At 44.6% G+C, this 15,639-nt stretch overlaps 1 protein-coding gene across 1 annotated transcript in view; it reads right to left on the bottom strand.

The window, feature by feature from the left end:
• The window catches only part of CSMD2 (CUB and Sushi multiple domains 2), a 752,464-nt gene that overhangs the window by 383,560 nt on the left and 353,265 nt on the right, over positions 1 to 15,639 (bottom strand). Inside the window, exon 11 of the mRNA XM_012554226.1 lies at positions 14,382 to 14,494. Coding sequence (XP_012409680.1) covers positions 14,382 to 14,494 — 113 coding nt within the window. The remainder of the gene's footprint in view (positions 1 to 14,381; positions 14,495 to 15,639) is intronic.

Raw genomic sequence — 15,639 nt, 5'->3', positions numbered from 1 at the left:
AGATGCTCGTGATCACTAGCCATTAGGGAGATGCAAATCAAAACTACAATGAGATACAATCTCACTCCTGCAAAAATGGCACTGATCAAAAAAATAGAAAACAACAAATGCTGGCGAGGTTGCAGGGATACTGGAACTCTTGTACACTGCTGGTGGGATTGTAAAATGGTACAACCACTATGGAAAACTGTATGGCACTTTCCCAAAAGCTAGAAATAGAAATATCGTACGATCCAGCAATCCCACTCCTAGGTATATATCCTAGAGAAATAACAGCCATGACACGAGTAGACATATGCACACCCATGTTCATTGCAGCATTGTTCACAACAGCAAAAAGATGGAAACAACTAAGTGTCCATCAACAGATGGATGGATAAACAAAATGTGGTACATACATACAATGGAATACTATGCAATGATAAAGAATAATGATGAGTCCACAAAACATAACATGGATGAATCTGGAGGACATTACATTGAGTGAAATAAGTCAATCACAAAAGGACAAGTATTGTATGATACCACTTTTATAAAAAGTCAAGAATAGGTTTACACACAGAAAGCAACATTCTTTGACAATTACCAGGGATAGAAGGGAGAGGGAGGGAGAATCGCTTACTAGATAGTAGACATGTATTAATTCTGGTTAAGGGAAAGGCAATACACGATATGGGGGAAGTCAGCAAATTGTGACCAGGGTAAATGAAGACACTGAGAGTATGCAAGAATAAAGGACAAGTACAGTAAATGCTACACCACATACAATTCTGCAACAACATTAGTAACAACCAAAAATTTGTGGGTGATTACATAGGTAGATATGTATGCTATATAGGTGTGGGAGGGCATACAGGAGTACATGCAAGTGCATATATAGGTATAGCTGTGAGCATCCTTATATACATATCTGTATATTCTGCATATATATTCATATATGTAATAGAGCACATGGGGGCACAGTTATGGAAACTTCCTAGACACATCCAAATACCTTGTGGGACTGAATTACTGGATTTGAAGGCTCAGGGGACATCTAGGTCAACTGGTATAACACAGTTCATAAAGATAATAATGTTCTACATCCTAGTTTGGTGACTAGTGCCTGGGGTCTTAAAAGCTTTCGAGTGGCCATCTAAGGTACAGCTATTGGTCTCTTCCTGTCTGAAGCAAAGGACAGTGAAGGAAACAAAAGACTCAAGGGATCAAGTAGTTCAAAGGACTAATGGCCCACACAAATCACAGCTTCCTCTAGCCTGAGACAAGAAGAACTAGATGGTACCCAGCTACCACTACTGACTGCTCTCACTGGGGACACAACAGAAGGTCCCGTTCAGAATGGGATAAAAATGTAGAACCAAAGTCAAATTTATAAAAAAGACCAGACTTACTGAACTGACAGAGACTAGATGAACCCCGGAGAATATCACCCTAAGATACTCTTTTAACCTGGCACTGAAGCCACTCCCAGAGGTCACCTTTCAGCCAAATAATAGATCGGCCTATAAAATAAACAATAACACCCATGAGGAATGTGGTCCTTAGAACTACCAACTATACAAGACCAAACGGGCAACATATGCCCAAAAGCAAAGATGAGAAGGCGAGGATGGGCAGGGAAACTGGACAGATGGAAATAGGGAACGCAGAGTGAAAATGGGGAGAATGCTGACACACTGCGAGGATAGAGACCAATGTCATGAAAAATTTGTGTACGAATTTTTGAATGGGAAGCTAATTTGCTGTGTAAACTTTCGCCTAAAACACAATAAAATGTTAAAAAAAAAAAAAGTTGGCTATGTACCAAGCTCAGCGATTTTTCGGATATGGTGGAAAAAAGAATCATAGACCCAACTGAGGGGGTAAGAAGGGCTTTATTGGGTGCTGCTAGTGTGGCTTTTCTGTTAAGCACAGCAGATGCTGTAGCCACTGGATGTCCCGGAGAAGAGAAGGACCTTGGCATTGTATATGGGAAGCAACGGTAGAGACAGCATGGTGAGTGGCAGCATGTTCTACTCGCTAGAACAGTGCTTTGCCATTATTAATGTGCTGTCCAGTGGTCTTCACTAATGACTTCAGAGATGTCAGCTGGAAAAAATGACTAGAGAAAAGACATCTAAGGGAATCACTGTAACTATCAGTTATTGGTTTCAATTGCCTTTGCAATGCTGTTCTCTTTACCTGGAAGTCCTTTCTCCCCTTTTCTGTCTAGCTTTATCAGTTAAAGCCTCATTCAAATGTTACCTCCTCTCTGTGGCTGTCTCTATATCTCGTAGGCTGAAGCCACTGTTCTCTCAAGACTTCATTCAGGACTCTGTTGCAACACCTATTATATTGCAACCTCATGTCCTGTTCTCCTGAAGGGCATGGACTATGTCTGCCAAAACCTGTCTTTGATGACTAAGGGTGTCTGACCCAAGTCATGGTCTTTTCAATCACCTCATATGCATATGAAAGCTGGACGATGAAAAAGACAGAAGAATTGACACATTCACACTGTGGTTATGGCAAAGAATATTGAATATACCATGGACTGCCAGAAGAATGAACAAATTAGCCTTGGAGGAAGTGCAGTCAGAATGTTCCTTCGAAGTGAAGATGGCAAGACTTCATCTTGCTTACTTTGACACATCAGTAGGGAAGACCAATGGCTGGAAAAGGACATCACATTTGGTAAAGTTAAGGGTCAGAGGAAACACAGGAAACTCTCAATGAGATGGACTGACACAATAGCTACAACAACCATAACGACGGCGCAGGAGCAGGGAGGGTTTTGTTCTGTTATGCATAAGGTGTCCATGAGTCAGACCTGACTCAATGGAAACTAACAGGAACGTAACAACTATGTCTGCATCCTATGACAGACACAAAGCCAGGCACATAAACGTGCCCAATTAACAGTAGGATGACTGAATGAATGAACGACCAACTGTTTGAAAAACATGTGCTTTGAATTCATTTCTGGGCAAAAGATATGGGTTACACTCAGGGGCGGATTAACCAGTAAATAAGGTACACACAGGCTTACTTGTGTTTACTTACTAATCTGTAGTGACCAATTTCACATGGGTTTCAAAGGTGTGGTGAAAAACAGGTGAAATTGTTCACTACAGGTTAGTAAGTATGCACAAGTAAGCCCGTGCATACCTTGCTTACTGGTTAATCCGGCCCTGGTACTACAAATGTTAGGTGAAGTGAGAGGTACAGTGTTTTCTGTTCGTGCACCGACAGCAGGCTCACTCTTTATTGAGCTCTGAAGCCTGGCAGAACTTGGAAATGAGGCTCGAAAGAGCTTGGCAGCTCAGCAGGCCAACAAGAAGAGGACAAAGGAGTCAGAGCTTGGACCACAGGATGCCTGAGGCACCTTGGCTCAGGTCTGAGACTGCAGGTAAGTCACAAACAAGAACACAACATGTTCGTGTGGAAAACAGAGGCTTCAGCTTGTTACTATAAAAAGCCTCAAGTATCTCAGTAAAGGCAAATTGTTTTCAAATGGGAAAGTTTATTCTGCAGACAATTGGGGCTCAGCGCAGGACTTCCAGAAGGCAGGGAAGCCAATGGTTTTCATTGTAGAATACCTACCATTTCTCAGTCACCAAGAGCTCAGCTGCTAACCAAAAGGTCAGCAGTTCGAATCCACCAGCCACTCCTCGGAAACCCTATGGGGCAGTTCTACCCTAACCTATTATGGGTCAGAATCAACTCAAGGGCCAGCATTGCCTTGACAAAAGAGGCAGTAAGAGGGCTAGTGTTTGTCATCAAACTGTGATCACCAGGTCAGAGTGGGAGGCAAAGGGCATGCCTCTGAGGAGGAGCCACAGCTGCCAACTCATTCTCTCTCACTGCACAAGGGTCTTGCCATGTAACAGGGAGTCTAGATGGTGGAGTAAGATGATCGTTGTTGTTGTTGTTAGGTGCTGTCAAGTCGGTTCTGACTCATAGTGACCCTGTGTATAACAGAACGAAACACTGCCCAGTCCTGTGCCATCCTCACAATCATTGTTATGCTTGAGCCCATTGTTGCAGCCACTGTGTCAATCCATCTCATTGAGGGTCTTCTTCTTTATCGCTGACCGTCTACTTTACCAAGCATGATGTCCTTCTCCAGGGACTGATCCCTCCTGATAACATGTCCAAAGTATGTGCTTCTAAGAAGCATTCTGGCTGTACATCTTCCAAGACAGATTTGTTCATTCTTTTGACAGTCCATGGAAAGAGGGTAGAAGGTTCTATTTCCTCAGCACCTCCCTTGTGCCAGGTATTTTACTTTAATTTTCAACAGCCCTATAGGGTTAATATTATTCCCTCTCTACAAATGAGGAGGGTAATAGTAAGGGGTTTTGTCTTCACTACCTGGGAAGCCCCTCACCAGCTGTGATTATCAGCCATCGGAGCATTTAAGAAAGGATCTGCTCACTGTCATTCCTTTTTGTCATTGCAGGCTTGAAAAAAAACAGGAAGGCAATTAATACTCTGAGAAAGACTGTTAATATTCCTTGCCTGGAGGCAGAAGAATTGATTACACAACCTCATCTGGCCTTCCAGAAATGGAAGGAACCTTAAGGAACTTTAAGTCTTGTGGTTGCCAAACACTTCAGCTACAGGATCTATCCTTTTAACTCTTAGGTAAATGCCCGTTATAAAAAATAGATCCAAGAGGGACTACAGTGGTTGAAGTGGGGATGGAAACCTGGAGCTCTATCCACTCATCCCCTATCAAACCAGCTGTTGGGGAAACCCAGTTTGAAAACCACTCTTTTTTGGTTCTATCCTCTCATGTTATCCCAAAGAGGAGGACTCTTGCCCAGAGAGGTAGTCTCAGCCTCTACTTGCTTGAACCTTTCATATTTCTCTCTCTAGCCCAGACCTTTCTTCCCTGGACTGCAGACCCTCCCGATATCCAACTGCCTACTGGACAATCCTCCTACTAGACAAAACTACCACAGAATCAAGGTGTCCTAAGCAAAATTCATACTTCATCAGTCTCTGTCACAGGCCATCTTGGTTAATCATTTTTACCCATTTACTCAAGCTAGAACCCAAAGATTCATCCTTGACTCCTTCTTCTCCTTTCCGCCCCCCACCAAACCTAACCAGTCACCAAGTCCAAGGTGGCTTACCATGGAAATATCTCCACTGTGCCTGTCTCCTCCCCTCCATCTCACTGCTTCTCCCTAAAGGCTGGCGCTAGTCATATTTTAATTCTCAGAGACCCTTAACTGGTCCCCATAGAATTAATTCTAGAGCAGTCAAAGCTCTTTCTAAAATGAAAATGTAACCAGGTCTTCCCTCCTGTTAAAGACTTTTGATGACCTTCCATCACCATGGAATTAAGTCCAACTTAACAGAAGCTTTTCACAACTTGACCCCTACCTCACTTTCCAAGCTCAGAACTCAGGATCCTTCACCTTCGCTCGAGACTAGCGTTCAGCTAACTTTCTCTCTAAAGGGCCTCATGATAAATATATAACTATGAGGGCCATCCATCTCTGTTGCAACTACTCAACTATGCCGTTGTAGTGTGAAAGCAGCCACAGACAATGCAGGAATGAGTAAGTGTGGCTGTATTCCAACAAACTTCTATTTATAGACACCAAAACTTGAATTTCATGTAATTTTTAAGTGTCATGAAACATTACTCTTCTTTTGATTTTTTCTTCAACTATTTAAAAAATGTAAACACCACTCTTAGCTCAAGGCCATGCCAAAACAGGCGTAGAGCTGGATTTGCCTGCAGGCTGTAGTTTGCAGCCCCTGCTCTTAACAAACAAAAAAAAAAAACAAACCAGTTGCCATAGAGTCAGTTCCGACATATGGTGACACCAGGTCTGCAGAGTAGAACTGTGCTCCGTAGGCTTTTCAAGGCTGTGACCTTTGGGAAGCAGATCACCAGGCCTCTCTTCTGAGGTATCTCTGAGTGGGTTTGAGGAGCCAAATCATAATGGAGCGCTTAACTGTTTGCACCACTCAGGGACTCCAGACCCCTGCTTTAGACACATAAATATTTGTGACTTTTCATACCTACCAGTTTCATGCCTTCTTGCCTTTGTTCTACCTGGAGAGCTTCTTTCTATTGTTGCTCTGGCATCTTTTTGAGACCCATATTAAAGTCACTCCCTCTTTTTTGGCTTTCCTTAAGCCCCCTAAGCAAAATTAATTGTTCATTTATCTCTAGTCTTGGAACTCTTAATCAAGCCTCAGTTATCATGCTGTGGATAGTTATAGATTTATGTGTGTTCCTCTCTTTAAACTGTTCTCCTTGAGAGCAGAGGATGGCCTCATGGTGTTCATCTTTTTATGAAATGTCTGTTAAATTGAAAAGAACCACCCAGCTTCCAATGGCTAGCTAGAGACAGGCTAGAATTCGGATCTTCTGATACCCTGTGGTATTAGTTAAAATGTTATTTGGCCACTAACTCCTCTAAATTCTAATTGCTCGGAGAGAAGAATGTAATGTGCTACCTTGTAGGTTATTTATCTTTTCTCTAATTTATTTTTTGTTTCTCTGGGGGGAAAATCCATCAATGCAATTAGGAGTTGGTAATTATTAGTTCTGAAGAGCCATAAATCACTTGAGACTCTAATGCCATAAAGCTGAACACAGGTGAACATGATCCCCTGTGGATGATTCTCTAGTTGCCGCTGCAGATCCACTCTTTCAACTTCTCTGCCCAGCTCTGTGCCCCAGGAAGCTTCCCTGTGGCCTGCTAGAGAGCAAAGAGTCCATTGGTAAGGCAAGGCGGCTTCCCAGGGAACAGGACAAGGTAGCAGAAGGCGTCTGGAGACCACACCACTGGTTTCCTGGTTCCTGGCTTCCAGTTGGGTTGGCCCATGTGTTATGGATTGAATTGTGTAGATTGCCAGTATTGTGTGACTGCCCACCATTTTGTGGTCTGATGTGATGATCCTATGTGTTGTAAATCCTAACCTCTATGATGTTAATGAGGCTGGATTAGAGGCAGTTATGTTAATGAGGCAGGATGGAATCTACAGGATTAGGTTGTGTCTTGAGTCAATTTCTTTTGAGATATAAAAGAGACATATGAGCAGAGAGGATGGAGATCTCCTACCACCAAGAAAGCAGCGCCGGGAGAAGAGTGTGTCCTTTGGATCCAGGGTCCCTGTGCTGAGAAGATCCTAGACCAGGAGAAGATTGATGACAAAGACCTTCCTCCACAACCAACAGAAAGAGAAAGCCTCTCCCAGGAGGTGGCGCCCTAAATTCAGACTTCTAGACTCCTACACTGAAAGAATGAATTTCTGTTTGTTAAAGCCATCCACTTCTGGTATTTCTGTTATAGCAGCACTGCATAACTAAGCCACCATGGGAGGCACAGCAGGAGATGGAAGGGAGGGAGGGAGGGAGGGAGGAGTGTGAGATCAGCTTACTGATTCCTCTTGCCATTCCTTGTGGGTTCCTTTGGTGGTGCAAATGGTTAATGTGCTCGGCTGCTAATCAAAAGATTGGAGGTTTGAGTCCACCCAGAGGTGCCTCGGAAGAAAGGCCTGCGATCTACTTCTGAAAAATCAGCCACTGAAAACTCTGTGGAGTACTCTTCCACTCTGACACACATGGGTTTGCCATGAGTGAGAGCTGACTCGCCAGCAACTGTTTTTTCCCCTCAGTACTGGGCCCTTCCTTAAACCCTCTTCAGTAAACCGTGCAGTATGCCTCTGTCTCCTGCTGGGCCCCTGACTGAGATCTGTCTCTACTACTCTTTTTGGACTGTATTTACAAGCGGTAAAACTTAGGTTGGTCTTTATGTTTTCAAAGTTTTCATTCCTTTAGAGCAGTGGTTCTCAAACAGGTGTGATTTTATCCCCCATGGGACATTTGGCAATGTCTAGGGACATTTTTGATTGTCACAACTGTGTGTGTGTTAGGGGGGTGGCTACTGGCATCTTGTAGGTAGAAGCCAGGGATGCTGCTGAACATCCTACAATGCACAGGACAGTCCCCACAACAGAGAATTATCCAGCCCACAATGTTAATAGTGCTGAGGTTGAGAAACCCTCCTTTAGGGTCACCAAATGAGTTACTAAATAATCACTGTGCACCCTTGTACTGTGCATACTCAGTGTGGAAAACATTAGAAAAAGAAGGTTCCAGAAGAGAATCATTTATTAACAACTGGCATACACCACAGTAATCAAGCATGCCAGATCCAGATTAATACTACTGGGATTCAACGGCTGACTCCAACACACTATTGATGAGACCACAGCCAGCTATGTACCCTCTCCGAGCCTCTCTTTCCTCATCTGTAAAATGGGGCTAATAACAGTGTCCACCTCACACAATTTGTATTAGAATTCAGTGAAATAATACATGTCAAGTGTCTGAAACCTAGAGAGCCCTCTGTAAATGTTGGCACACACTAATATGCAAAAACCTGTTCTGGGCTATGATAAGGTAGATAGAGGATATGATAGGGTCTGCTTTCCAGAAGTTTACTACTAAAATGATGTTTTTCAGATTGTGGATTGTCCCGTTACAGGCTTATGGAGTCAACTTAGAGGTTGTAACTAGCATTAAAATACAGAAAAGAAAACTTTCAGGGTGCACCGCACTTTGTAAGGATATCACTTGGTGACACTTTCCTTTTAGTTCTATAGTTGTATGTGTGTACTGGGTTGTACTGTAAAATATGGGGTGACCCAGGTTCAATTCCCAGCCAGTGTGCCTCATGTATAGCCACTTCTTGTCTGCCAGTGGAGGCTTGCATGTTGTTATGATGCTGAACAGTTTTCAGCGGAGCTTCCAGACTTAGATGGAGTAGGAAGAAAGGCCTGGTGATCTACTTCTGAAAATCTGCCAGTGAAAACCCTATGGACCACAAAAGAACACTGTCCGATCCACAACTGATCATGGTGATGGTACAGGACAGGGCAGTGTTTCATTCCATTGTACATGGGGTCACCATGAGTCAGGAGCTGACTAGACAGCAGCTAGCAACAACACTGGGCGGTGAGATTTAGAAAGTGGAGTTTAGAAGCTACAGGTTGATGAAAACTTATGCCCACATAAAAACCTGCACGATAGGGGCTTTATTCATAATTGCCAAAAATTGAAAGCAACCAAGATATCCTTCAATAGATGAATGGATAAACAAACTGTGGTATAGCCATACAATGACGTATTATTCAAGGATAAAAATAAACGCTCTATCAGACCATGAAAAGACATAGAGAAAACTTAAGTGCATACCACTAAGAGAATGGAGCCAGTCTGGAAAAGATACATACTATATGATTCCCACTATATGACATTCTGGAAAAGGCTCAACTATAGAGATAGCACAAAGATCAGTGGTTGCCAGGGGCTAAGGGGAAAGGAATGGACAGGCAGAGCCCAGGACATTGTTAGGGCAGTGAAACTATTCTCCATGATACTGTAATGGTGGACATGTGACATTATATATTTGTCAAAACCCACAGAACTGTAAAACACAAAGAGCAAACTCTAATATAAACTATGAACTTGAGTTAATTATAATGTATCAGTATTGCTTTAATTATAATGTATCAGTATTGCTTCATTCAGTCCGGGTGGCGCAGTGGTTAAGAGCTATCTATGGCTGCTGAGCAAAAGGTCGGGAGTTCAAATTCACCAGCTGCTCCTTGGAGACCCTAGGAGGCAGTTTTGCTCTGTTCTACAGGGTTGCTGCTAGTCAGAATCGACTTGACAGCAACGTTTTTTTTTCTTTTTTTATTGATTCATCAATTGTAACAAACATGTGTGCAGGAGGGAGAGGGGATATATGTGAACTCTGTACTTTCTATGCAGTTTTTCTGCAGATCTAGAACTGCTCTAAAAAGTAAAATACATTGGGGGGAAAATAAAGCTAGCAGTTGAATAGGAAAGGAAAGACACCCAAAGTATTTTAAGTGGAGGTCCCAAGATTTTGCAGAAAGACTCACATAGGCTTACAAATGAATTTGAGTTTCACCACTTACGGGCTGTGTGACCTTGGGTTAGTTCTACAACCTCTCTGAGACTCAGCTCCCTCAGCTGAAAAATGGGAATAGGAACACCTATGTCACTGTGCTGTTGGGAATATCAAATGGAGCAATGCATGCACAATGCCCAGTACTGTAGGCATGCGATCATGTGTGTTCCCTCCCCTGTGACTGGGAGATGTCTGGTCTGCGTTCTTCTTCTTCATTGTCTGGCACAGACAAAGAGGCCTTCAGTAACGTGAAATATTAGAAACACCCGGCACTTATTTAATCAGATAAAATTATACCATTCACCTCGGTTTTTCTATTTTGAAAAACACAACGGAAAGATTCAGACAGATGCCCCACTCACACAAAGGCTGAACCACAGAGGCAGAAAAAAACGTCTCCGGGAAAGCTGTTGGCAACAGTCTTTGTTAAGCTCGTCTGACCAAGTTGGTTTCTTGTTTATTTTTTAAATATTTCAAACATGTTCTGCTACCCAAGGCCAAGTAAATTAGGCCATTCATAAAAGGTTTGGATTTAAAAGGTAACGCTTCTGCGTTTTTATCCTCAGCGCTGCTTTTATCCCCGTTTCTAGCAGCCAGGACGCCTGACCCCTGGGGCCTTGCAGCAGGGGCTGGGCTCTGCCTGTGCCCCTCCAGGTGGGCCGCACACTGTGCCGAGGGGTCGGGCTTGGAGAAGCAAGCTGCTGAGACTTCCTCGTGAAGCCTTTGTCTGTTCTCCTCTTGGAATCCAGTGTCTTTCCTCAGCACGTCCTTGACCACGTTTTTGTTTCAATTTTCACACTAATAACAGGCCCACAGGTCTCTGGATGGTGGGCTGGACTAGAGACCTAAAGGTTGGCAGTTCGAACCCACCCTGTGGCACCGAAGAAGAAAGGCCTGGCAATCTGCTTCTGTAAAGATTACCCAAAACCAAAAACCAAACCCATTGCCACTCAGTCGATTCCAGAAACTCCTATGAAGCTATGAAGCAGTTCTACTCTGTAACACATGACGTCGCAATGAATCAGAATCGACTCCACAACAATGGGTTACATTTTTGGGTTTGGTTTATCAGGCCCACGTTGCAGTTGTTTCTATGTATGCAGATTTACCACACTGCAACCTAAGCCTATTCCTCTTTTTATTCCCCAGGGCCTTGCGCAGGGCCTTATATAGAGTCTAAGTGTGCAATACAAGTGCGCTGTTGAATCGATTACAGCCAACCTTAATTTGTGATTGATAATAGTTAAAGCCTTAATGAGCAAGTTACGAGGCCAACCCTGAACGTTTATTTCTATAAATTTTGAATAAACCAAAAATCAAACCCACTGCTGTTGAGTTGATTCCAACTCATAGCCCCACAGGGTTTCCATGGAGCGCCTGGTAGATTCGAACTGCTGCCCTTTTGGTTAGCAGCTGTAGCTCTTAACCACTATGGCATCAGGTTTACTTTGAATAAACTCAAGGTAGAAAAGGAATGTCATCATCCACTTCCATATGTCCACTGGGGTTTTGGATTTCCTCCACGTGATGTTGTTAGCTGCCAACAAGTTGGCCCCTGACTCATGGTGACCCCGTGCACCATGGAATGAAATGCTGCCTGGTCCTGCACCATCTCCTTGATTGGTTGCAGATTGGACCGTTGTGATCCACAGGGTTTTCACTGGCTGATTTTCAGAAGTAGAAAGCCAGGCCTTTCTTCCTAGTCCATCTTAGTCTGGAAGCACCACTGAAACCTGTTCAACATCACAGCAACATACAAGCCTCCACTGACAGATGGGTAGTAGCTTCACATAAGGTACGTTGGCGGGAATCGAACCGAGGTCTCCCATATGGAAGGCAAGAATTCTATCACTGAACCACCAGTGCCCCCTCTCCTGTTTAGGCCCATCCTTTTTATAGGCAGCTCTTCGGGTTAGGAAATTCTTCATTACTGCGGCTGAAATCTGTTTACCTGCAATTTCTGTCCACCATTCCCAGCCTGATCTCTCTTGCAACTAGACAGCTCTTCACAGATTTGAGCATCTAAGCTACCAAACCCATTGCCATCGAGTAGATAGCGACCCTACTGGATAGAATAGAACCAGCCCATGGGTTTTCAAGGCTGTAAACTTTATGGAAGCAGGCTGCCATGTCTTTCTTCCATGGAGCGGCTGGTGGTTTCAAACCGCCGATCTTTCAGTTAGCAGCTCTGCACTTTAACCACTGCACCTCCAGGGATATTTTGCCTATGCTTGTAATATGTTCATATTCCAGATAAAATGAAAAAACAGTCGGAATGTGGACTGTTCTGTTGCTTTATTCGGAGGTAGGCTAAAGTATGGCAGTTAAGACGGTGGGTTCTGGACTCAGATGGCAAAGGTTCAGATGACTTGGGGCAACTGGCTTAATGTCTCTGAGCTTCAGCTTCTTCAACCATAAAATGGGGGTGGTGATGGTATTTGGAGTCTCTGGGTGGTGCAAATGGTTAAACCCTTGTTACTAACCAAAAGATTGACAGTTTGAATCCACCCAGAGGCATCTGGGAAGAAAGGCCTCGTGACCTAATTCCAAAAAATCACAGCGATTGAAAACCCGATGGAGAATTAAGTGCCCATCAACAGATGAATGGATAAACAAATTGCGGTGCATACCTGCAATGGAATATTACACAACAATAAAGAATAATGAGGAGTCCTCAAAACACAACATGGAAGAATCTGGAGAACATTATGCTGAGTGAAATAAGTCAATCACAAAAGGACAAATATTGTATGGTCTTTATTTTATAATAAGTCAAGAACAGGTTTATACACAGAAAGCAATGTTCTTTGATGGTTATCAGGGATGGGAGGGGGAGGGAGTGGGAGGGAGTGGGAATCACTTTCTACATAGTAGACACTTATTTTTGGTGAAGGAAAGGCAATACCCAATATGGGTGAAATCTGCACAACTTGTCCAAGGTAAATGAAGACACTAAGAAGTATGCAAGAATAAGGAACAATTTTGGTCACATACAATTTTGCAACAACAACAACCAAAAAAAATACATGTCTGGTTACATAGGCAGATATGTATGCATTTATGTGTATAGGAAGGCACGTGTGAATGTATGGTTGTGCATGTATAGGTATATATGTAGGCATGTGTATATATATGCTTCTGTGTGCTGCATACGTATTCATATATATAAAAAACCACCTAGAGGGCACAGTTACGGATATGTCCTAGACATAATCAAACACCTTGTGGAATTGGTTTACTGGGTTTGAAGGCTTGGGACCATAGTATCAAGGGCCAACTCGGTCAATTGGCATAACACAGTTCATACAGATAATGTTCTACCTCCTAGTTTGGTAAGTAGTGTCTAGGATCTTAAAAGCTTAAGAGTGGCCATCTAAGATACAACTACTGGTCTTGTCTGGAACAAAAGAAAATGAAGGAATCAAGGAGTCAAAGAAACAAGTCCACAGGCCTAATAACCCACCTGAACCATGGCCTCAACTAGCCTGAGAAGAGAAGAACTAGATGGTGCCCCACTACCACTACCCACCATTCTGACCTGGGACACAACAGAAGGGGCTGGATAGAAAGGGAGAAAAATATAGAACAAATCTCAAATTCCTCAAAAAGGCCAGAATTACTGGGCCAGTAGAGACTAGAAGATTCCCTGAGACTATGCCCTAAGATACCTTTGAACTAGGAACTGAAGCCACTCCCGGTGATCACCTTTTGTTCAAATAATAGATTGGCTTATAACATAAACAATATCACCTGTGAATACTGTTCTCCCTTAAATAATCAAATATATGAGACCAAACAGTCAACATTTACCCTAAAACAAAGATGAGAAGTTAAGGAGGGACAGGGAAGCTAGATTAATGGAAACAGAACACACAGAATGAAAATAATGCGAATGTTGATAGTGTAAAAAATGTAACCAATGTCACGGAACAATGTGTATAAAAATTGTTAAATGGCAACCTAATTTGCTATATGAAGTTTCACCTAAAGCACAATAAAATATTGAAACTACAACAACCCTACGGAGCCCAGTTCTACTCTGACACACGTGGGGTCGCCATTAGTCGGAGTTGACTTGACAGCAGCTGGTTTGGTTTTTGACAGTATTTACCTCACAGTGCAACGATGGGGGTTAGGCAAGATGATACTTGTCAGGTGCCTAGAACAGCACCTCACTCTCAAAGGCCCTTGGTAAGGATGAACTGTTACGATTAGCCTGGATCTAAGAGGGGTGGCTTGCCCTACACAGTTAGAGAAATGTCACAGACCACAAGGCACATGCAGAGACCCAGAGGTCTGCAAATAGGGACAGGACAACAGAGACAAGGGCACCCCGAAGCCACACGGCACCCAGTTTGGGGACCGGATGAGCCCTTCCAGGTGTCTTTGCCCCACGCACCAAGCATGACAGTGGGCCTGGGCCCTGCCTACCTTGGTACTGGGCGCTGAAGCCGCGCTGCCGGTGGTTGCCATCTGATGTGAAGTGTAGCCGCAGCCAGTTCTTGCTGCTGATGACAGGGGCTGGGAGGCTGGCTCCGGTGAACCTGCGGGGACAGGAAGCAGGACCAAGTCAGGGCCATAGCCAGGCCAGACAGGAGCCCGGGCATCTGGGAGTCTCCCCACTTCCCATGCCTGCTGGGTCCTCAGCCCAGCCCTGCAAGTGGCAAGGGGAGGGCTGGTTGCCTCAGCAGTCCCCAGTAGCCTGGGGCCTGAGCAGCTTGAGGGGGGCTTGGTGCACCCCCAGGGACTCATCCTACCCTTAGGTTTCCCTGAGATGCTGAGAGGAGGGTGTGGATCCTTCAAGCCTAGCATAGAGTTCCAGTCCCTCAAAAGAGGTCCAGGCCCTACTCTTTCAGCAGAAGTCCAGCCCCAACAGAGGTCCAGTCCCCCAAGCAGAGGTCCACCTCTATACCCCGCCAACAGAGGTTCAAGAACCCACCCTTTTTGCAGAGGTTCAGACCTCCCAGTAGAGATACATCCCCCACCCCTACCCCCAGCAGAGACCCTGCTATCCCTAGCAAGCCCATCAGATCCCCAGGAAGTCAGGAGGAAGGACCTGGGGCAACCATAGCAGGCATGTGACCCTTCACAGGTGTAGAAGTTCCTTCTTGGGTCACTCACCAGGCCCTGATCTCCTCTGGCTCCTCCCCCTGCCTCTGCAGCACCCACAACCATTTTTCTTTCCCCAGTCCTCGCAGGAGTACCTCCTCCTCTCCTGTTGGGCCTGTCCCTTCTCCCTTAGATTAGCCTCCTCTAGTCTGGGTTCCAACCTGTCCAGCCCTCCCCATGACCCTACTACTAAACTCAGTGGGTGGGCAGCCCTGGCAGTCTTGGACCACTGCTACTCCATCTCTTTGACCACTGTCCCCATTCTCTTGCTCCCTCTTCAAGCTGGCTGCTCTTCCTGCCCTGGCATGGGTACTGGGACCTCTCCCACCATCATAGCACCACCCCAGCCTCTTTATTGACTGCCATTCTGAGCCAACTTTCAGGTCAATTAGGTCTTTTCTCCCAGGGTTACTCAGGGTACCAGAACCTCCAGTGGCTCCTCAGTGGGTACAGAGACTGGACTTCCAAACTTTCCAACCTGGCCCTGCTTGGAAGGCCCTCCGCTCAGGCCTAGCCCTCACCATGTCACTCAGGCTAAGCCCTCAGTGTTCCATCCCAGGTTCTGCTCATTCCTCTGCCC

Source organism: Trichechus manatus, unplaced genomic scaffold (genome assembly GCF_000243295.1).
Source record: "Trichechus manatus latirostris isolate Lorelei unplaced genomic scaffold, TriManLat1.0 scaffold00015, whole genome shotgun sequence".
NCBI lineage: Eukaryota > Metazoa > Chordata > Mammalia > Sirenia > Trichechidae > Trichechus > Trichechus manatus.
This window is presented reverse-complemented; position numbering and strand designations above follow the sequence as displayed.